Consider the following 22,963-nt stretch of genomic DNA (forward strand, 5'->3'; position numbering starts at 1 on the left):
CCATTGCCCCCCGGGACATGCCACATGATCCTTTGCATACATTTTCCTACCAATTCAGGACGCCCCCAAAGAGAGAGCTCCAAGGTCCAGTGTTTCTTAGTCCTTAGGGCCTCAACAACTATTCAGGACTGGGGCCATGATGTTTAGTTGTGACTGATCTAATCAATGAATATTCATGATTGACTGTATCGTGCCCCCTCCCTTTCTGAGGTTTGTTGCCAGGGTGGGGTTGGGGGTTCCAAACTCATTTACACATGTTTAAGTGTTGCCTGGCTATTTTAGAACACAAAGACACCTTGGATTGCTGGGTAATTTAAAAGGCTATTTTCAGAAACCAGAGATAAAGGCCAAACCAAGTTCTTTGTCCCACACACTATCCTTCTGTATCACCAATCTCTCAGATCAGATGATTGAATCCTCATTGGACTAAAATGAGGTACTTGCATATGCTATTCTGTCACTGATGGGGCAGCTAGTGGGGCAGACAGGCCCTGAAGTTGGGATAATTATGTAAGGTATATTCCAAGGAGAAAATGGCCTTATTTAGGCCTTCAAAAGGCAAGTCCCATGTGTACTCCCCTCTGTTCATACCTCCTTCTCTTCAATCGGCCCCCCACTTGAGTCTTGTTTCACAGCCTCTTCTTTTTTCTGGGGGCAGTGGCAAGGAGGTGCTTCTGCAACTCTGGGATTATAATACACTACATGTTGTTGTTAGTGCCGTCAATTCCATTCTGACTCATGGTGACCCGGTGTGTGAGAGTGGAACTGCTCCATAGGGTTTTCAAGGCTGTGTCTTTTCAGAAGTGGATTGCCAGGCCTGTCTTTTGAGGCACCTCTGGGTAGGTTTTCATAACCTCTTCTTTCAGGTCTCTTAGGTCTTGTGCTCCCTCACCTTTTCTTCAGAAAACCCCTCCCCTTCCCTAATGATAGACCCTCAATGGAGATGCTCAATGAGGGCAGTACTGGCCCCTAAGGGGTGTTTTAGAAATTTATGGAGGCTTTTTCCTATTGCCTGTCACAATGATTAGGATTATTGTAGGCATTTAACAGGCAGGATACAAAATTGCTAGACATTAGGCAACTGTGCACAGTGAAGAACATTCCCACACAATGAAAAACATTCTTGCATCTCAGATAATTTTGAATGACTTGCCAGTCATTCATGTAGCTGAAAACCCATTGTAATCTGTGCTTAATATCTAAGTGTATTTTAAATATAGATACAAGGCATTTTATGCATAGTTTTAACATACACTGAACTTTCCAGGAATGTAACTACCATGAAAATTATGGCACGATCATACTTGTTTTGTTTGAAATTTTGCCGAAGATTATTTATCATTTTGGAAAATCATGCCACACCACCATCTTCGTTCATGGTATTTGAATCACTATCACAATACGCCTCTATCAGTCTGCATTTGTAGCTGTTACATTCAAGGTAATTCTATATAGAGATGCAAGCATCTGAGTTGTGTCTTCTTGAATGTCATGCCCAAGTATTTACATACTTAAACACATAGTATTTTATTATAACTAACCTTCCTTCTAGTATTCCTTTATATGTATTCAGGACATTTTATTAGTTTTTAAAATTGTGTGTAGGTAAGCTACATAATGAATTGTATTTCAGGATAATGAAACCTGTTGCCGTCAAGTCGATTGCATAAGGTTTCCAAGGAGCAGCTGGTAGATTTGAACTGCCGACCTTTTGGTTAGCAGCTGAGCTCTTAACTACTGCACCACCAGGGCTCCATGGGCTCTGTAACCCATTGCCGTCAAGTCAGTTCCGACACATAGTGACCCTATAGGACGGAGTAGAACTGCCCCATAGGGCTTCCAAGGAACAGCTGGTGGATTTGAACTGCCAACCTTTTGGCTAATAGGATAGGTGGATTTGAACTGCTGGCCTTTTGGTTAACAAGATAACTAAAGGAGGCATAAAATATTTGTTATAAAAGAGAATGTTGGGACTGATGGGATAGGTGGCGATGGAGGCTTTTGTAAGGAAGGTGGGATCTGGCTCAGCATATAGAGAAGACAGGGTGCCCCCAGTTCTGCTTCAGTCTTAAAATCCGTGACAGTTGCTCAGTTGTTACCTGAGAATCAAAGGTACTTCTCTAAGGAAAGTGATAATATTTTTTAGAAGACAGCCAGTCTGTCTTACATGAAGAAAGCATATATCTGCTGTTACTGTTTGGCCTTGTTCCTTATGAAATAGCATTAGCATTATTGTCCTAAGTGTTACTTGTCTCTTTCCTGAGCCTGGTCCCATCTTTCAGGGAAATGGTTCCACATTAGTCACCCAGACTGGTTCCAAACAGATTCTTTGTGATTCACAAATCTCTCCCTAATGGACAAGAAAGGAGGGGAACGCTCCCATTTTAATTATTTGATGTCTGCTTCTGGTTACAGGCCATTTCTTTGGATTCTCCATCTGCTTTTAAATTCTATATCCACAAAGTAACTTAAGGATGCATTAAGAGTCCAACTATCTTTGATACCAGGAAAAAAAAGGTGTCCAGATAGGCAGTGAACATGGCCAAATCTTTCTCAAGAAATAGTGTTTGATTTAATGCTCCAGAAGATTTTTAAAAGAGAAAGGAGAGGACATTTAACGAAAGAGGATGGGAATTTGGTAGAGGAAAAAGTCTGAGGGTCAGGAGAATAGAGGACCAGGGAGGGAAAAGGAAAAACAAAAACGTCGGGCTATATATATACATACACACACACAATGGATTATTACTCAGCTATAAAGAGAAATGAAGTCCTGATGCATGCCACAATATGGGTGAACCTTAAAAACATTACGCTGAGCGAAATAAAGTCAGTACAAAAAGGACAAATACTGTATGATCTCACTTATACGGAATAAGCAAATATATACAAAGACAAAAGCAAAAAACAAACCCACTTACCACTGAGTCAATTCCAACTCATAATGACGCTATAGGACAGAGTAGAACTGCCCCATACGGTTTCCAAGGCTGTGATGTTTATGGAAGCAGACTGCCCCGTCTTTCTCCCAGAAGCAAATATACTGAAACCAAAAATTAATAGTGGTCTGGTGACGCAGTGGTTAAGAGCTGGCTGCTCACCAAAAGGTCGGCAGTTCGAATCCACCATCTGCTCCTTGGAAACCCTAGGGAGGCAGTTCTACGCTGTCCTGCAGGATCGCTGCGAGTCCGAATTCACTCTGTGAGCGACGGGTTTCGGTTTGGTATTAGAGATGGGAGGGAGAAGGGGCGGTGAGTTTATGTTAATAATGGTGGAATAATTTGGAAAAGGATCGTGAGAATGGTTGCACAACTTGAAGAATGTATCAATGTCACGCAATTTTACGTGTAGAAGTTACTGAATTGGTGTATGTCTTGTGATGTATATTTTCACCATAATAAAAAAAAACAAACAAAAACCTCAGGCCACAAAAAAGTCTTCAAACGTCCTCCACGTTAAGGGTTGCCCAGCCTGGTCTGTCGCCCACGCACCGTTGCTTCCAGCCCAGCTTCCGCCACGCCCGCCCGGCCCCGCGCGTCTCCGCCACCGTGTAGTCTCCTCCCCATTCCTGTCTGGCTCCTCCTCCGGTCCCACTCCTCGCACTAGCCAAGCCGAGAACCCGCTTCTACTTCCTGCTGCGGGGAGCCGACACGCCTCGTGTCGGAATCCCAGCTTCTCTACTCCCCAATCGCTCGGTGGAGGGGGTCCGAGCGCAGGCAGAGACTTGCCCCAGCCCCGGTCAGGCGTTGGGCTCGGAAACCGAGAGTCGAGGTGAGAAGGGCCTGCCCGGGACGGTTTAGTTAACGTGCGGGTCGGGTGGGGCGCGGGGGGGTGCATCTGCTCTCCCCGCAGCTCCGGGAAAGGGTGTAGTATGTGAAACAGAGAGGAGAGGTGGGAATAGAGGGGGAGAAGGATGAGGGAAAGGGGAGGACAGAGGATGGAGGGACCCAAGAAGAGGAGGAAGGAAGAGAGACCAGGTGAGACTGAGCACCTCTAACTTCCTTGCCCTGTGTGCTTCTTGAAAGGGGAGAGTAGCTGCCACAGACCAACGGTGGTGTGAGCGCTGTTTGTAGTAACAGAAACCCGGGGTGAGTTTAAATTTGATGGACTATCACACAGCCACTTAAAAGAGTGAGGTGGGTATTGTGGTAAATGGCAAGGACTGCAAGACCCATTAAGTGCAGAGTAGAATGTAAAGTATGATTCTTTTGATGTAAAGCAAAAAAGGGAGGAATATACATGTAATTGATTTTGTATAGAAAGTGTCTGAAACTGTACATATAAAACTTAACAGTGGTTATCTCTGGAAAATGGAACTAGAGATCTGGGGAAGGGGGGACTTTTACTTTTTCATTTGTGGTTCACCTGAATCTCGCTTCACAAACTCCAGTGTGCAAAAAAAGCAACTGTATTTTTCTGTTAATTTTTGTTTTGAGGACTCATATATATATGTGGAGCCCTGGTGGCACAGTGGTTAAGAGCTCAGCTGCTAGCCAAGAGGTCAGCAGTTCGAATCCACCAGCTGCTCCTTGGAAACCCTATGGCGCACATCTCTGTCCTATAGGGTTGCTCTGAGTTGGAATCAACTCAACGGCAATGGGTTTGGTATATATATATATATATACACACATATATATATATATGTAAATTGGGGTAAGTATATAGGTAACAGAACATTTGCCATTTCTACAATCTGCACATGTACAGTTCAGTGACATTAATTACATTCATCATCAATATGTTTTTGAATCTTGAGTCAATTCTGAGATTCCCTCCTCCTTTCTCTGATGGCTTATATAATGCAAACGCATGGGGGAAGTGTACAGGGCACCGAGGCCATCCATTCTTGATGTAGTTTGCCCACACTGACATCCAGTGAAATATCTGTGGTCCTTTCTAGTCCTGTATTGTCAGTTCATGCAAATCTTCTTGGAAGTGTTCTACATTTCTGTCCGTAAGCTCATTCAAACTAAGGTTTAAGTGATTGACTTAACAATATTATTCCTAAAATACTAACATATGAATAGGAGATAAGCTTTTGTCCAAGTAAATAAATTAATGCATTCCTAATGGTATAATTTCAAGCCTTCTCTCAGCAGAGGTTCTTAATTTGTGGGAGGTCCTCGGAGATCCATGGATGGGCTCCATAAAACCAAATCAAATCTGTTGTTGAGTCAATTCCGACTCATAGCAACCCTGTAGATCAGAGTAGAACTGCCTCATAGTGTTTCCAAGGAGCAGCTGGTAGATTTGAACTGCCGGCCTTTCGGTTAGCAGCCAAACTCTTAACCACTGTGCCACAAGGGCTCCATGGGCTCCATAGACTCCCTGAAATTAAGGGCAAAACAGTATATAATCATGTTTTTTTTCTGTGAAAAAGCTCCGTTGCTTTTAGCAGAGTCTCAAAAGTCTCTGAATCGCACTGACTAGGCATTGTAGAAACGATAGTGAACAAGGCTGGAAGGGTCTCCATTCTCAGGAGCTTAGAGTCTAGTGGGGCAAAAGACAAATAAATAGGCAATTACAGTAAAGGTGATGTATTCGATGATAGAGGAAGTACAGGTGTTGTGGGAACATAGAAGGGCCAACTAAACCAGACTGGGGTCTGTGTATCAGCAAAGGCTCCTTGGAAGAATAGCTATTAAATTGAAGTCTGCCGAGTGACAGAAAAGTAGAATTTGGCCTGGTAAAGGTGGGGCTGGAGGATGGGATGGTGTTGGTAGAAGGAAGAATGTTCCAGACATCTGCCTGTGCAAAGATCCAGAGTCAAGAGATACTTAGTGATTCATAAGCTAAAAAAGTTTGGTATGGTTGAAGTGTAGAGTGCTTGGAGTTAGAGCAGCAGTAAGAGATGAGGCTGGGAGATGATCAGAGGCTAGCCACTTGTGTGATGCTGGAGATACAGAGGTGACAAAGGAATGTGACAAAGGAACCATTACCCTCAAGGAATTTTATTTTAGTAAGGAGAAACGGAACAAGGAGGCAAGTAAGATAATTTTTTAAATCATGATAAAATAAACAGGGTAATGTAGTAAACGGTAACTGGAGTATGTTTGGGGGTGCATCTCCTTTAGACAGTTCTCCATACAGTGTGTCATCACCTGGATAGAAGGGTTTCAGCAAAGGTGGTGGCAGGCAGAATCAATAGAATTGGATAGATTTGAGAGCCACTGGGGGAGTAGAATCAATAGGACTTGGTAGTTGACTGGATAATAATAACAAAGAGCAATACCAAAAACCAAACCTGTTGCCATTGAGTTGATTCCGACTCATAGAGACCCTATAGGACAGAGTAGAACTGCCAGATAGGGTTTCCAAGGCTGTAATCTTTACAGAAGCAGACTGCCACATCTTTCTCCCACGGAGTGGCTGATAGGGTCAAACTGCTGACCGTTTGGTTAGCAGGCGAGTGCTTTAACCACTGTGGCACCAGGGCTCCAACAAATAATAATAGTTTCCATTTATTGAACACTAAGTGCCAGGCACTTCTCTAAGTACTTAATATATTTTTCCTTAATTTATTCATATAAAAATTCTGTGAGGTAGACCTTTATCTCCATTTTATAGATGAAGAAACTAAGGCACAGAGAGTTTAAGTAACTTGCCCAAGGTTCCAAGGTGGAGGAGCTAGGATTCAAACTCAAGTTGATCTCACTCCAAACTCCGATGGAGTAAGGGAGAAAGAGAGTTAAAGACAAAACCAAGGTTTCTAAATGCGCAAAGGAGGGAGGAGTGGAGGAAAGTTGATCCATTTGGGGTATGTTGAATTTGGACTACCTTTGAATCCTCCAAGTGGGGATATCCAATGGGCAATTGGATAAATGACTGTGAAGCTCAAAAGAGAGATCTAGGTCAAGGGATACGTTTGTGAGTTGCCAGCATAGAAGTATTATTTGGAGCCACAGGAATGGGGGACATTACCCTGGGAGCGTATATAGAAAGATTAGAGTAGAACACTAAATAGTGCCAAAATTTAAGGAAAATCAGAGAAAAAACCCCCAAGAGGTGTGGCCAAAGTATAAGCAGAAAACCAGGAGAGTAGCATCAGGAAAACAGAGAAGAGAGAGTGATAAACAGTGTCGAATTCTGCTTTAGAGGCGAAGTAAGATAAGGGCCAAGATGTCTATTCATAGTAATTACAGGAAGTCTGTTAGTTACCTAAGACAACAGTATTGATAGAATGGTGAGGACAGAATCCGCATTAGCTGGTTAAAAAGTGAGTAAGAGATAAGGAAGTTGAGGTGGTGAGTATAGACCGTTTGATCAAAATATTTGTTTCTCTGGAGCTGAGAATCCAGAGTCCAGATTCTAAGCTTGGCCACTCTACTATGTTGGAATAAAACCAATAATCCTGGGAATCTCTTTTACCCCTTTATGAGAAGACATGTCCTTTTTCTCTCTAGTCCATTGCTTTTTTTTTTAAATTTAAATTTCCTTGTTCATAAATTTCTGCCTTACTTTTCCCTCCCCTCCCGCTTAGAAGACTCCCTAGATGAGCCTAGTCCTGGGAAAAAAAAAATTGGTTGCAGTCTGCCTGAAGGTCACTGGCATTATTAGGAGGGCTCTGGGACAGATAGTGCACACAGGCTTCCATTGCAGCTGAGTGCTCATCACCTGCCCTTTCTCCTTCTAGGCTTATGCTGGTTGAGCGCCAGCCATGGAGAAACTCCGTGGGCATGTGTCTGCCCACCCAGACATTCTCTCCTTGGAGAACCGGTGCCTGGCCATGCTTCCTCATGTGAAGACCATGGAGAAGCCACATGGGCATGTGTCTTCCCACTCAGACGTCCTCTCCATAGAGAACCGGTGCCTGGCCACACTTCCTGATGTGAAGACCATGGAGAAGCCACATGGGCATGTGTCTGCTCACCCAGACATCCTCTCCTTACAGAACCAGTGCCTGGCCACGCTCCCCAGTCTAAAGAACACTAAGTGTGCCAGCACCTTGCTCCAGCATCTCCAAATACCTCACCTGGCACAAGCGGATCTGTACAGCCTGAACATCAACAACAGCCTGTTCTCTGAGCCTCCAACCTGGAGGACTCAGTGCCTCTCTGAGGGACAAGACCTTCTAACCTGCCCCAGGGCCCTGGAATCTACCTCTGCCACAAAGAGAGCTCAGGAAGAAGCTTTGGTAATAGCTGGAGGCACTTGTCTTGGCTCCATGTCAGAGACAGGACAGATCAATGCTGGGATGTGAGGGAGAGGGTTTGAGGTGCTAGAAGATAGGTCTGGACTCTTCTTCCTGTCTTCTATTCTGCCTTCAGATCTGTCTGTGTTTGAGGGGCCATGGGTGTGAGCTGTGATTAACAAATGCTACTATCCCCAGGGATGTTGGTCCTTGTCAGAAGAAGATAAAAAGCCAGAAAAGATAGAAGGAGAAGAGGCCCAAATGCCTTTTTATAGTCTAAGCTTCGGAGAGGAGGAGAAGGTGGAGGAGCTGGCCCTGGAGCTCACCCTTGGGGAATCCAAATCTCATCCTGAGCCCACTGACCAGGCTCTTCAGGAGAAGAAGGTGAAAGTTCCAGAGTTGGAGAGAGGTTGTTGGTGGTGGTGGGAAGGATGAGGGGAGGGAGGGGTGGTGACCAAAAGCTGTACCAGGTCCCCTCCCCAGATGGAAGGGGAAGGAGGAGACACAACTCATGTAATAGAGGTCAGCTCTCATTCCTCACTTCCTAATCCCCTTTTCTAACCTCTTGGTTGGACAAGTGTCTTTCTAAATCTGGGATCCATTCTCTATATTCTTGATTTTGTAAGTTGGCCTGCATGGATGCTTCAGTTGGTCCTTATTACCTCTTCTTTCTTCCCTCCTTCTCCCAATTCCTAGATGGCTCTAATGAGCTTGCTGTGCTCTAGTGTGGCATCGAAGGTGAACACAAAAGAAGAAAAGTACTCCTTTCAGACTTTTCTCTTTAAAGTCTGTAGTGAACTTGCCCCCTTGGAACCTGAGTTTATCCTCAAGGTATTGTGGTGTGAAAGAGGGGATGGGACTGGGAAGCTGGGAGATGGGAAATGTGATTATGGTATGTGTTGGGGGGTGGTGACCAGCCTCATATTGGGGGTGAAAGGAACTTCACTTAGGAAGGGAGTTAGATCTCTGAGTGAGTCTGAGGCCTAGTCTCTGGAGTTCTGTGGGGAGTAGGGAAAGATGGAGTTGGGAAAGAGCATATTAGGGTTTGCTTGTTTAGTAAGTACACAGGCTGAGTGCACTGTGCTAGGCCTTGAGGGACATACCAACAAGTATATGAAACTTGGATCTGCTTCTTGAGTTGTTCATAGTGTTGTTGGGAAAGTAAAGGACTTTCCTAAATATATAAATGCCACTGGAGTAGTAGTGAATGTTTCAAAAGCAGAGAAGAAGGAAAAATGAGGCTTTGGAAGATGGCAGATTTAATCAGCGATTTGAACCCTGGTCAAGTTTTTAGTCAGTGTTGATATGGGAGGTAGTTTCCAAAGAGGGAGAGGGCCTGATTGACTTGGGAGGCAGGTGGTAGACTCAGGGGAAGACATGTTAGAAAGGTAGATAGGGGCTGGGTTATGGAGGGCTTAGAGTGCCAAGCCAAGGACTTCAGGCTTTGTTTTTTGTAGACAATGTGGGGGGCTCAGGAAAGGTTTTATGCAGGTGGTTTAGGTGAGCGAGTGAATTTAGTGAATAAAGCTATGGGGAGATGTGACTGAGATGCCAGTTCTCCCTACCTTGTGCCCTAGGCGTCTTTGTATACCAGGCAGCAGCTGAACATCCGAGATGCAGCCAACAGAGTCTTGGCCATTGCTGCCTTCTTGCCAGCCTGCCGCCCCTACATGCGACGATATTTTTGTGCCATTGTCCAGCTGCCTTCTGATTGGATCCAGGTGGCTGAGTTCTACCAGGTGTGGCCCTCACTTTCTTTTTTTTTTTTTCTTTTTATTGTTGTAGTTTAGGTGAAAGTTTACAATTTTACTTTCTTGATCTTTGGCCTTCACTTGCTTCCCTCTTCTTCGCTCAGTGCATCCTGGGAGAAAATTCTTAGTCAGGTAGCCCTCCCTTCAGCTACTTCTGGATAGGACAGCTTCTCCCTGTACCAGGCTGGGTTGCCCAACAGGCAGAATATGATTAAGGCTAGAGTGCAGTTTGAGAAAAACTGATCTTACTCTGGATCTCATGTTTACAGTGAGGAAAATAAGAACCAGAGAAGTCCGCTGACTTGCCCAGTACCAAAGAAATTGTAATTTTAGAGCTGGGACTAGGAACCAGCTCCTTATTGTTGCTCAGATAACCCCATGAAGTGGTCTTGTTTTGTTTCAGAGGGTTTGTTTGAGTCTCACAGCTGAGGGTCTCTCTCTCTCTGACAGAGCCTGGCTGAAGAGCAGGAGAACAAGCTGGTGCCCCTGCCTGCCTGCCTACGTGCTGCGATGACAGATAAATTTGCCCAGTTTGATGAGTACCAACTGGCCAAGTACAACCCCCGGAAGCACCGGGCCAAGAAACGCCCCCGCCAGCCCCCACGCCCTCCAGTCAGTCTCCATCCCAGCCCTAGTCATTCACAGCCCTGGCCCCCTTTCTCTGGGAAGGAACAGACCTGGTAACATGCTAACCCTGGGGAGTCCCACAGTAAGCATCCTTATTCTTTAGAACTGACATCTTCCTACCACCAGGAACAAAAGGGGTCAGAGAGGAGCTGGGTCAGAGCTCAAGAGACAGAGTAGGGCAGGACTCTTTCTTAGCTGGCTTCCTTTTTGGTAGAGATGAGCCTTTGGAGCTATTCAAATGAGTCTCTTCTGGAACAACCTTCATTTCCCTCTTTGAACACTGTTTCTCCTGTCCTACAGAAGTCTGGGCGTCCATTTTCTCAGACACAGAAATATTTACCAAAGTTCCTTTGGTTTTTTAAAGATGAACAGAAGAAGGTGAGTCTTTTGTTGTGGGGTTGTATGTGTGCTTGTACAGTTTTTTCTGGACTAATATTTAGAAATTGAATTTCATTTTGTGTCAGGAATACTAATAGTGGGTATGGTATACACATACTAGTTTCCTGCTTGGGAATTCTCAGCCGTGATGAAGGAGTCACGTTCTTAGAGCACTGGAAAAGGCTCACTTTTTTTCCCCATTTTTCTCTCCTTGGTGTTATATTGTACTGACAGGTGTCATGTCCACCCTGATAAGTGAGTTAAAAACATGAAATATCTACCTCCCATTCCAAACAAACAAACAAAAAAGACAAACCCATTGCCGTCGAGTCAATTCCAACTTACAGCGACCCTGTAGGACAGAGTAGAACTGTCCCATAGAGTTTCCAAAGCTGTAATCTTTATGGAAGCAGACTGCCACATCTTTCTCCTGCAGAGCGCCTGGTGGGTTCAAAGTGCTGACCTTTCAGTTAGCAGCTGAGCACTTAAACACTGTGCCACCCGGGCTCCTTCTGCCTCCCATAGGAAGTTTTAAAAACAAACAAAATTGTTTCACTTTAATGACAACTAAGACACCGCACTTGGCATTTCAGAGCATAGAATCTGGATTCAGACCACCTGGGTTTTTAATCACACCTTCACCACTTGCTGGCTATGCAACCTCGGTCAAATGACTGAATCTCTCTTGCCTTGGTTTCCTCATGTATAAGATGGGGATAACAGCAATACCTACTTCATTGGCTTGTTGTGAAGATTTAATCAGTTACTTTAATGTATTTCTAACAATGCACTGAGTAAGTGTTAGTGATCATCATAATCGTTACTAAAATAGATCATTAAAAAAAAGGTATTAGCATTACAAGAAAACCGCATTCTCTGTCAGCTGGCCTTTTCATCATATTAATGTATCCCAAATTTAGCTCTTCTACATTGGAAGATTCTAAAAGCCAACATCTTTCAGTTTTTTAATTCCTCACTGTGTGCATTATACTGACACCTCCGTTTACCTAAGTCTCAATGATTTAAATAAGAGCTACTTTTCCTTTCCCTCCAAGAACAAAGATGTTCTCTGTTCAATCTATCCGCATCTTGCTTTTCACAAGCCAGTCATCCCATGCCAAAAATTGGTAGTTCAATCAAGTAATAAATGAAACCCAGTGACCCCAAAAAGCTGCTGTCCTACGCTCATCACAGGAGCTCTTGTTGCTGGAGATTTTTACCCCTAATCCTACTCCTTGCCCAGATCTATTCTGGGGAAACACATTACCTCATAGATATAGAATGGCTTTAGACTCTGCTTTCTGAAGAAGGTGTTTGTAGTCATGGATGAAATGAGCCCTGTGGGACTTGGTGATGTTTCCACAGTTTGAGGCAGCCTACAATGCAGTACCAAAAAAAAAGGATCAGCCAAGGTTCACCCTAAAGAAGCTGGTACAGCGATTGCATATCCAGGAACCTGCCCAGCATGTCCAGGCCCTGTTGGGCTACAGGTGAGAAGATACACCCTGAACATTTATCCCATCTGGGTAACCCCATGACTTTTCAACATCCATGGCCCCAGGCCCTGTGGTCCTCAACCCCAGCTACATTATTAGCTTGGGCAGACGTGGCCTGTAAACATGATTGACTGCCTTTGACTAATTCACCTTTCCTTTTCTGCATAATTTTCAGATGGCTTTGAAATAATAAGCTCTTTTTCGTCTGTCCCAGATACCCCGCCAACATACAGCTTTTTTCTCAAAGTCGCCTCCCTGGGCCATGGGATTCTAGCAGAGCTGGGAAGCGGATGAAGCTCTCTCGGCCGGAGACTTGGGAGAGAGAGTTGAGCCTAGGGGGGAGCAAAGCTTCCGTCTGGGAGGAGCTCATCGGTAGGATGATCTTGACCATCAGATTCCATTCCTCTCTTCCCCATTCATGTCTCTGTACTTCACACCTTGACTAGAAATCCATGGCATGATACACTTATTTTCTTACTGGTAGTTGTGCACACTGAAAATGATTGAATTTGTGAGGCATGCCATTGCTACACACCAAAGTGGACGGTAGTGCCTGTTGTGAGTAGTATTGACTCATGTTGTTGTCAGGTGCTGTCAGGTCGATTATGATGCATAGCGATCCCGTGTGACAGAGTAGAACTGCCCTATAGGGTTTTCTAGGCTCTAATCTTTATGGGAGCAGATCACCAGGTCTTTCTCCCACAGAACAGCTGGGTGGGTTCAAACCGCCCACCTTTTCGTTAGCCGCCAAGCACTTAACTGTTGCTCTAGTAGTAGGTGAATATTCCAGATGTAGTTAGGTAATACATCAGGCCTTTATCAACACATGATAAAAATAGTGCCTTCTCTGTGATTTCATTTGTATCAGTATCTGTACAACTCATTCCAGACAAGGGAATCTCTGTGGAAACCCCTATATAGGACACTGATTTAAAAAAAAAAAAATTCAAGTTGGGGAGGAGCAAGTTCCCTTTGTGTCTTCTTTTTCTCTGTTTTTGTTTGTTTAGTGTAGAAGGTACTTATATTTTCACATCTGTTGTACCTTGTTTTCTTTTACGTTGACCTTCCACAGACAACGGGAAGCTTCCCTTCATGGCCATGCTGCGGAACCTGAGCAACCTGCTGCGAGCTGGAATCAGTGCCCGACACCACAAGCTGATTCTCCAGCGACTCCAGCATGCGGTATGTGTGAGGGGCACGTAGCCACGTGGCTCAGTGCCTAAGGTGGGTGTGGAGATTCTGTTGCTGCCCTGGAGGCCACACTTTTCCAGGGGGCTGAGGAGGTTCATGACCATCAAGCTATTTTCATGTGGGCTGTAAACGGGTATGGAGATGAGATACAGATAGATTGGGGAAACAGGTATGGGAGTTTAGTTAACTCTTTGAAAAATGATGGGGAATTAAAAGAACTTTCATTTTTATTTTCTGAGGTCAGAGACTTACCCAGGAAGAGAAATTTCTGTTGATTTAACTGACTTCAGAGGAATATAAAAGATAAAAAAGAAACAGGGCTACCTCTGTCACATCTTTGTTCTTTACCTCTCATATTCTCAAATGACGACTTTCCATTTTCTTTATTCTTCTCCCCCTTTCTCTAGGTATCTTCTCTAATATCCTTTTTTTTTAAATTTTATTGTGCTTTAGGTGAAAGTTCACAGGACAAATTAGTTTCTCATTCAAAAATTTATACACAAATTGTTTTATGACATTAGTTGCAATCCTCCCAATATGTCAGCAGTCTCCCCTTTCTAGCCTGGGTTCCCCATGTCCATTCATCCAGTTTTCCTGACCCTTCCTGCCTTCTCATCATTGCTTTTGGGCAGGTGCTGCCCATTTGGTCTCATATACTTGATTGAACTAAGAAGCGCGTTCCTCACGTGTGTTATTGTTTGTTTTATAGGCCTGTCTAATCTTTGGCTGAAAGGTGGACTTTGGGAGTGGCTTCAGTTTTGAGTTAGCAGGGTGTTCGGGGGGCCGTATAGTCTTTGGGTTTCCTTCAGTCTCTGTAAGACCAGGAAATCTGGTCTTTTTTTTTTTTTTTGTGAATTTGAATTTTGTTCTATATTTTTCTCCTGCTCTTGTCTAGGACCCTCTATTGTGATCCCTATCAGAGCTGTCGGTGGTGTTAGCTGGACACCAACTAGTTCTTCTGGGCTCTGACTGGTGGAGGCTGTGGTATTTGTGGTCCATTAGTCCTTTGCACTAATATTTTCCTTGCGTCTTTGGTTTTTTTCATTCTCCTTTGCTCCGGATAGGATGGGACCAATAGATGTGTTTTAAATGGCTGCTTGCAAGCTTTTAAGACCCCAGATGCTACTCGCCAAAGTAGGAGTAGAACGTTTTCTTTATGAACTGTGTTATGCCAGTTGACCCGATGTCCCCCAAGACTATGGTCCTCAGCCCTCAGCCCCAGTAACTCGGCCCCTTAAGATGTTTGATGTATCCGGGAAGCTTCTGTGACTTTGTCTTGGTCAGGTTGTGCTGACTTCCCCTATATTGTATGTTGTCTTTCCCTTCACCAAAGTTAACACTTGTCTACTCTCTAGTTAGGGGCCCTGCTGGCACAGTGGTTAAAGCTATCTACTGCTAACTGAAAGTTTGGCAGTTCGAAACCGCCAGTGGCTCTGCGGGAGGAAGATGTAGCAATCTGCTTCTGTAGAGATTTACAGCCTTGGAAACCCTATGGGATCACTATGAGTTGGAATTGACTTGCTGACAGTGGGTTTGGCTTTGGTACTATCTAGTTAGTGATTCCCCCTCCCCACCTCTCTCCTCCCTCGCAACCATCAAAGATTGTTTTTTTCCATGTGTAAACCTTTTCTTGAGTTTTTATAATAGTGGTCTCATACAATGTTTGTCCTTTTGTGATTGACTTATTTCACTCAGCATAATGCCCCCCAGATTAATCCATGTTGTGAGATGTTTCGCGGATTCATCATTGTTCTTTATCGTTGTGTCATATTTCATTGTGTGTATGCACCATAGTTTGTTTATCCATTCATCTGTTGATGGGCATTTAGGTTGTTTCTGTCTTTTTGCTATTGTGAATAATACTTCAGTGAACATGGGTGTGCATATGTCTATTCATGTGATGGCTGTCATTTCTCTAGGATATATTCCTAGGAGTGGGATTGCTGGATTGTATGGTATTTCTATTTCTAGCTATTTAAGGAGGTGCCATATCATTTTCCAAAGTGGCTGTACCAATTTATATTCCCACCAGCAATGCATAAGGGTTCCAACCTCTCCAACATTTGTTATTTTCTGTTTTTTTTTTTATTTGTTCCAGTATTGTCAGGATGAGATGATATCTTGTAGTTTTGATTTGCATTTCTTTAATGGCTACTGGAAACCCTGGTGGCGTAGTGGTTAAGAGCTGCATCTGCTAACCAAAAGGTCAGCAGTTCTAATCCACCAGGCACTCCTTGGAAACTCTTATGAGGCAGTTCTACTCTGTCCTGTAGGGTTGCTATGAGTCAGAGTCGACTTGACGGCAAGGGTTTTTTTTTTAAATGACTAACGATCACGAGCTTTTCCTCAGTTGTCTATTAGCCACCTGAGTGTCTTCTTTGATGAAGTGTCTGTTCATATCCTTTGTGCATTTTTATATATTTAAAAAAAAAATTTTTGTGCTTTAGGTCAAGTTAGATTCTCATACAAAAATTTATATAAACATTGTTATGTGATCCTAGCTGCCATCCCTATAATGTGACTGCACATTCCTCCTTGCCACCCGGATTTCCTGTGTCCATTCAACCAGCTCCTATCCTTTCTGCTTTCTCATCTCGCCTCTGGACAGGAGCTGCCCATTTAGTCTTGTGTATCTCCTTGAACCAAGAAGTACACTCTTCATGGGTATCATTTTATGTCTTATAATCCAGTCTGTTCTTTGTTAAAAGAGTTGACTTCAAGAATGGTTTTAGTTCTGGATTAACAGAGAGTCCAGGGGCCATGTCTTCTGAGGTTCCTCCAGTCTCAGTCAGACCATTAGGTCTGGTCTTTTTACTAGAATTTGAGTTCTGCACTCCACTTTCCTGCTGCTCTGTCAGGGACTCTCTGTTGTTCCCTGTCAGGGCAGTCATTTGTGGTAGCCGGGTACCATCTAGTTCTTCTGTTCTCAGGCTGATGGAGTCTCTGGTTTATATAGCCCCTTTTGTCTCTTGGGCTAATATTTCCCTTGTGTCTTTGGTGTTCTTCATTCTCCTTTGCTCCAGGTGGATTGATGCATCTTAGATGGTCGCTCACCAGCTTTTAAGATCCTAGACACCACTCACCAAAGTGGAATGCAGAGCATTTTCTTAATAAACTTTGTTATGCCAATTGACCTAGATGTCCCCTGAAAGCATGGTCCCCAGACCCCCACCCTGTTACACTGTTCCTTGAGGTGTTTGATTGTGTTCAGGAAACTTCTTAGCTTTTGGTTTAGTCCAGTAGTGCTGACTTCTCCTATATTGTGAGATATCCTTCCCTTCACCTAAGATAATTCTTGTCTACTGTCTAGTTGATAAATTCCTCTCTCCCTTCCTCCTCACCCTCGTAACCATCAAAGAATGTTTTCTTCTATGTTTAAACCTTTTCTTGAGTTCTTATATAGTGGTCTCATACAATATTTGTCCTTTTGTGACTCATTTCACTCAGCATAATTCATCCATGTTATGAGATGTTACACGGATTCCTAGTTCTTTATCATTGCATAGTATTCCATCGTGTGAATATACCATAATTAGTTTATCCATTCGTCCGTTGATGGGCACCTAGGTTGTTTCCATCTTTTTGCTATTGTGAACAGTGCTGCAGTGTACATGGGTGTGCATATTATCTATTCATGGGTGTGATGGCTCTTATTTCTCTAGGATATATTCCAAGGAGTGGGATTGCTGGATAGTATAGTACTTCTATTTCTAGCTTTTTAAGGAAGCATCAAATCGATTTCCAAAGTTGTTTTATCATTTTACATTCCCACTAGCAGTGTGTAAGTGTTCCAGTCTCTCCACAACCTCTCCAACATTTATTATTTTGTGTATTTTGGATTAACGCTAGCCTTGTTGGGGTGAGATGGTATCTCATTATAGTTTTGATTTGCATGTCTCTGAGTCCTTTGCCGATTTTTTAATTGTATTATTTGTCTTTTTGTTGTTGAGGTGTTAAAGTATTTTCTAATATCCATTTTGTCCTTCCTCATTTTCCACAAGTTTTACAGATTAGTTACCTCATCTTCCTGGTCCTCTGAGATCCTGGATGGCCCTCATACTTCCTGGTCCTCCGCTCATGACCCCTTCCTTGCTTTTCAGAAGTCAGTGATCCACAGTCGGCAGTTTCCATTCAGATTCCTTAATGCCCATGATTCCATTGGTAATCTTGAGGCTCAACTCAGAAATAAAGGTATTATCTCCCTTCTTTCAAATCCTGTGTGTCTCTCATGCCTGTGAATAGATGAGACAGCATTACTGGCATTTTCAGCCTCTTGCCTTCCAGTCTCAGGGCATGGCATTGGGAGAGGGTTGGAGCTCAGGACAGGTATCAATGGGAGGAGGAGATGAGGGAATAGAAGCTGCCTAACTCAGATAATTACCTGTTACCATACAGCATTGCCGTTTCCTTCCAACACACAACTGATGAGGCGGATAATAATTAGAAACTCAAGAAATGGCAACAGACGTCCCAGTCAGAGGCAGCTGCAGGACCTAAGCTGTCAGGAACTTCGGGCAGCAATGATGATGCCTGTGATATATGAGCAGCTCAAGCGGGAGAAGCTAAAAATACAGAAGGCCAGGTGTGTGTGCCATCTGGGAGCTAAGGGTGGGCTATAGGCAGCATCCTGGGAGGGCTTGGGAATCATCTGGGAATCCTAAATGCTGTTCTGTAAAGACAAGCTTGTCATTGACCCTGATGACGCAGACTTGTCTGGCTCCAGTTGTCTCTGGAATAGCAAACCTTGTCTTGAACATTGTCCTGTGAAGAAGTCATGAAGCAGAATCTATGCTTGGGCTCTATTATCTGTGATTATTTTATTGGTTTTGGTGTTTGTGGAGAGGTCCCTGGGTGGCGCAAATAGTTTGCACCAGTCTGTCAATCTAAAGGTTGGTGGTTCGAACCCAACCAGTGGTGCTGTGGAAGAAAGGCCTGGCGATCTGCTTCCATCAAGATTATAGCCAAGAAAACCCTATGGAGCAGTTCTATCGACTCTAACACATCGCGTCTCCATGAGTTAGAATCAACTCAACAGCAGTGGGTTCAGTGTGTTTGTGTATATGTGTGTGTGTGTGTGTGTGATTGTGGAATCTATGCAGCATCTTCCTTTCTCATAGTGCATGCTAATGTCCCCTCTGCCTTATTGGGTTCACTGTTCTTTTTTTCTTCACTGTGACATCTGTTTTTGTTTTTGTATTTTCTGATCCATTTGCCTTCTTTTAACACACATAAAGATAGTTATCATCAAGCAGGCTCAAAGACAGATATACAGTCTGTTCCTTAGGCTTGGTAAAGTCTAGCTGTCTGTTCCTTTAGGTGCTTCGCCAGTACCTTGCATTCGGTTTCACTCAAGACAAATGCAGGATTCATGTCAATATAGTAGCAAGACTCAAGTGGCTGACAGTCTTCTGAATCAGTGGCTGAACACAGGGCCATTTAAGAATCCAGCCCAGGGTGCCAGTCCAAATGGTATACCTCACTGACCAACATGGTAGCCAGTAGCCACGTGTGGCTACTGAGCACTTGAAATGTGGCTAGTCTGAATTGAGATGTGCTCGAGTTTGAACACTGTATGAAAAAAGAATGTAAAATATCTCATTATTTTTGCATTAATTAGATATTGAAGTGAAAATATTTTACACATATTAGGTGAAATAAAATGTAATATTAATTCCACTTATTTCTTTTTACTTTTTTAAGTGTAGCTTCTAAATACTTTAAAATTAAATATGTGAATTTAATTGTAATTTAATTCTATTAGAACTGATAGAGACTACTCAATTCTCTAGATTAAAAAAATTTTTATGAAAAATTTTAAATTTGCACATAAGTAATGGGAATAGTATAATGAAGTCCTATAAAACTGTCACCCAGGTTAAATGATTATCTGGATTTTACCACACTTCTTTTATTGATCCATTTTTTCTCTTTCTCTCTTTGAGGATGTTTCTTAAAACACTTGCCACATAATATAATACATTTTATTTTACCCCTTCATACCTTGCACATGTCTCTTAAAAAACAGACTTGTGTTACATAATTAGAATGCCATTAATATTATCTGACAAAATTGAAAATAATCTCTTGGAGAGTCCCTGACGGAGTTGGAGAAAAGTAGGGTGCAGAACTCAAATTCTAGTAAAATACCAGACTTAATGGTCTGACTGAGACTGGAGGAACCCCGGAAGACACGGCCCCCGAACTCTCTGTTAACTAAGAAACTAAAACCATTCCTGAAGCCAACTCTTCTGACAAAGGTTAGACTGGACTATAAGATATAAAATGATACTTGTGAAGAGTGTGCTTCTTAGTTCAAATAGATACACAAGACCAAAAGGGCAACTCCTGTCCAGAGGCAGGATGAGAAGGCAGGAAAGGATGGGAGCTGGTTGAATGGATATGGGAAATCCAGGGTAGAAAGGAGGAATGTGTGGTCACATTATAGGGATAGCAACTAGGGTCACAACAATGTGTGTATAAATTTTTGTGTGAGAAACTAACTTGAACTGTAAACTTGCACCTAGAGCACAGTAAGAAAAATTGAAAAAAAAACAAAACAAAAAAACTAATGCCCAAAGGTACATATGTAAAGAAAGAAAATAATTCTTGGTATTAATCATCTATTATTCGGTCCGTATTCAAACTTTCCAATTATCTAAAAAAAAATCTTTTCACAGTTTTGCTCCAATGAGGATCCAGACAAGGTCTACACATTGTACTTGATTGTTAAGTCACTTAAATCTCTTTTAAAAATCTTTTGTTTTCATCCTGATGACTTGCTGTGAACCAGGGTCAGGGATCCTGGTAGAGTGTCCCACATTCTGGCTTTCACTACTCCCTCATGGCATCATTTAAATGTTTCTCTGTTTCATGTACTCTGGACATTAGCTCTAAAGGCTTGAATAAATGTAGATTTAGCTTTTTTTTTTTTTTGCAAGAATCTTTCATAGGTGATCCTTATATAATATTCTATTAAAAAAAAAACAAAAACCCAACCCGTTGCTGTCAAGTCAATTCCGACTCATAGTGACCCTATAGGACAGACTAAAACTGCCGCATAGGATTTCCAAGGAGCGGCTGTAGCTCTTAGGAGGTCCCAAGAGTCTGATAGTCTCACTCATATCGATGCTGAGATTGATCAGTGGTTTTAGGTGGTGATAGCATGATCTCTCCACTGTAAAGCTGGTTCATTCATTGATGACCTTTACCAGTTGTTTCAGCAGTGGTTGCAAAAGGGAGATTTTCTACCATTCCTTCGTACTTTTTAGCTGGAATTTTAAAAAGAACTTCCCTTATCAACTAAAACTATTTATTACCCTGAAGTAGAGTTTGTTTAGGAAAAGCAGGATGAATGTTCAATTCTTTCTCCTTTAATTGCCAGTTTTCATTGTAAAGGGTTAGTATTTGTTCTTTAAAATACAATTTTAAAATATGTAGCAGTAAAAATCTGCCTTAAGAAGTAAGTATGGATTAATGTGGTAAAGCATGGCAAGTGATTGCAGAGAGTGGGTCTACAGACATCTTCTCTCCTGCCATGAGAAAGAATTAGAAGAGTCTTGTAGGATGGGGACAAAAGGAAGCTCTGTCCCAGTCTTCTGTGCCAGCAGTGGAGGCAGGCTGTGGAAAGGGGATGGTCGTGCTTGAGGAGGGAGGGCGGGGCCTCAGAACTTGAGTGGCAAATTCTCATCTTCCCATCTGCCTCAAATTGGCAGGCAGATGAGCCTCTGAGCCGCTCTGTCTCTGTCTTTCCTGCTTGCAGACAGTGGAAATATGATGGTGAGATACTGGATCGGTACCGGCAGGCCCTAGAGACAGCTGTGAACCTGTCCGTGCAGCACAGCCTGCCCCCGCTGCCAGGCCGCACCCTCCTGATCTACTTGACAGATGCAGATGCAGACAAGCTCTGTCCCAAGAGCAACCCACAAGGGGTAAACAATAAAAAGGGGGAAGGGTTGCTGGGTGCTGGGGACTCCAAGCAGTATCCTGTTTCCAAACCTGGTTCTCTCAGATACGCACTCAGAACGGAGCTAAACAACGTGAATTTGCCTCCAAGTGTCAGTCCCTGGTTCCGAGGGACACTTCCTAGAATGTTTCCTCCAACCCTGTTTGTGGATCAAAATACTAACATTTCACATTTGGCTGGTACTTAATGCTGGTACTGAGTGTCACCAAAATATGTCTCACTTTCACCTCACTCCATCCCAGTGTTGACTTTGGGTGGGGATCCTCACGGCTTTTGCCTCCAGGCAGCTCTCCCTTAGGGCTGCTGAAGCTATCTCCTCCTAACTGGCCATCTTGTCTCCTTTCCCCTTCCTCCCACCAATGAGGTGTTTGGCCTCCAGGGTTGGAAGAGCAAGGGTAGGTTCCAAATCAAAGGAGCCTGTTTCACCCTGGTGCTTGTCCATTTAGCCCCCCCTGAACTACGTGCTGCTGTTGGTTGGAATGATGATTGCTCGGGCGGAGAAGGTGGAGCTTTTGCTGTGTGGAAAAGGCGCTCTAAAGACAGCTGTGCTTAAGGCAGATGAAGGTATCCTGAAGACTGCCATTGAGCTCCAGGCTCAAGTTCAGGTCAGACACTAACCCTTGTCATCAAAAAAATACGTGAGTAGACACCAGCCTGGGAACAACCTGAATATCAGTAAAGACATGACTATACGCACTTCCAAAGATATCCTGAACAGACTGTGGTATTTGTTGCTTACTGATCATCTCCCTTCCAACTGAATAACCTCAGCGTTTCTTTCAGGAGTTGGATGGGACGGATGAAGATGAATGGCCTCTGAATACTTTGGGAAAGTACCTGCTGTCTCTGGCTGCCCAAAGGGTCCCTGTGAGTAATGCCTAGCCCCTGAGGAAGCATGTCCTCCCCCACATTTTCCTCTACAATTGATGCATGTCATTTCTTGACCACTCAAAACTGACCATTCATACCATGTACAGTATTCAGATCAGTTCCCTGCTAATTTTCAACAAATCCCCTACCCAGTGGTGTGCCGGCAAATGTTGAACAACCAGCTCTCCAGAAAAATTAATCTTGATTAATAGCAGTTGCCAATTTCCATGGTGTAAATACTCCTACCATGGCCGATTTCAAGCTGCCAAACTGATGTCACTGAACACAGAGTTTGGAAGACACGCTCTGTAGCATGCCAATATATAGTATTTCTATCACTCACGTGTGTAGATGCAAATGAGCTCAAGAGGAGACAGTAGTAAAATAGTTAGGAAGTGATAACTTTTGAGTGTTTATTATCTTTGTTTTTAATGTAATGTATTAATTGTAATGCAGTTTTATGTTTAATAATGGCTGTGCTTAACAACTGGCTCACAAAATTCCTTAAAATTTAACAATCTGCTCTTGTGAGCCTAAATGAGCCAGCTCCAGCACACCA

General features: G+C 43.3%; 1 protein-coding gene across 1 annotated transcript in view; it reads left to right on the forward strand.

Moving 5' to 3' along the window:
• The first annotated feature begins 3,607 nt into the window (after positions 1 to 3,607).
• The window catches only part of TEP1 (telomerase associated protein 1), a 42,047-nt gene continuing 22,691 nt past the window's right edge, over positions 3,608 to 22,963 (forward strand). The window contains exons 1-15 of the mRNA XM_004390018.2: positions 3,608 to 3,768; positions 7,631 to 8,131; positions 8,327 to 8,512; positions 8,825 to 8,959; positions 9,706 to 9,867; positions 10,330 to 10,491; positions 10,807 to 10,884; positions 12,250 to 12,374; positions 12,595 to 12,752; positions 13,453 to 13,562; positions 17,672 to 17,762; positions 17,967 to 18,153; positions 21,331 to 21,499; positions 21,981 to 22,139; positions 22,318 to 22,401. Coding sequence (XP_004390075.1) covers positions 7,655 to 8,131; positions 8,327 to 8,512; positions 8,825 to 8,959; positions 9,706 to 9,867; positions 10,330 to 10,491; positions 10,807 to 10,884; positions 12,250 to 12,374; positions 12,595 to 12,752; positions 13,453 to 13,562; positions 17,672 to 17,762; positions 17,967 to 18,153; positions 21,331 to 21,499; positions 21,981 to 22,139; positions 22,318 to 22,401 — 2,283 coding nt within the window. The 5' untranslated portion in view covers positions 3,608 to 3,768; positions 7,631 to 7,654. The remainder of the gene's footprint in view (positions 3,769 to 7,630; positions 8,132 to 8,326; positions 8,513 to 8,824; positions 8,960 to 9,705; positions 9,868 to 10,329; positions 10,492 to 10,806; positions 10,885 to 12,249; positions 12,375 to 12,594; positions 12,753 to 13,452; positions 13,563 to 17,671; positions 17,763 to 17,966; positions 18,154 to 21,330; positions 21,500 to 21,980; positions 22,140 to 22,317; positions 22,402 to 22,963) is intronic.

The sequence above is a fragment of the Trichechus manatus genome, unplaced genomic scaffold (assembly GCF_000243295.1).
Source record: "Trichechus manatus latirostris isolate Lorelei unplaced genomic scaffold, TriManLat1.0 scaffold00273, whole genome shotgun sequence".
NCBI classification, from domain to species: domain Eukaryota; kingdom Metazoa; phylum Chordata; class Mammalia; order Sirenia; family Trichechidae; genus Trichechus; species Trichechus manatus.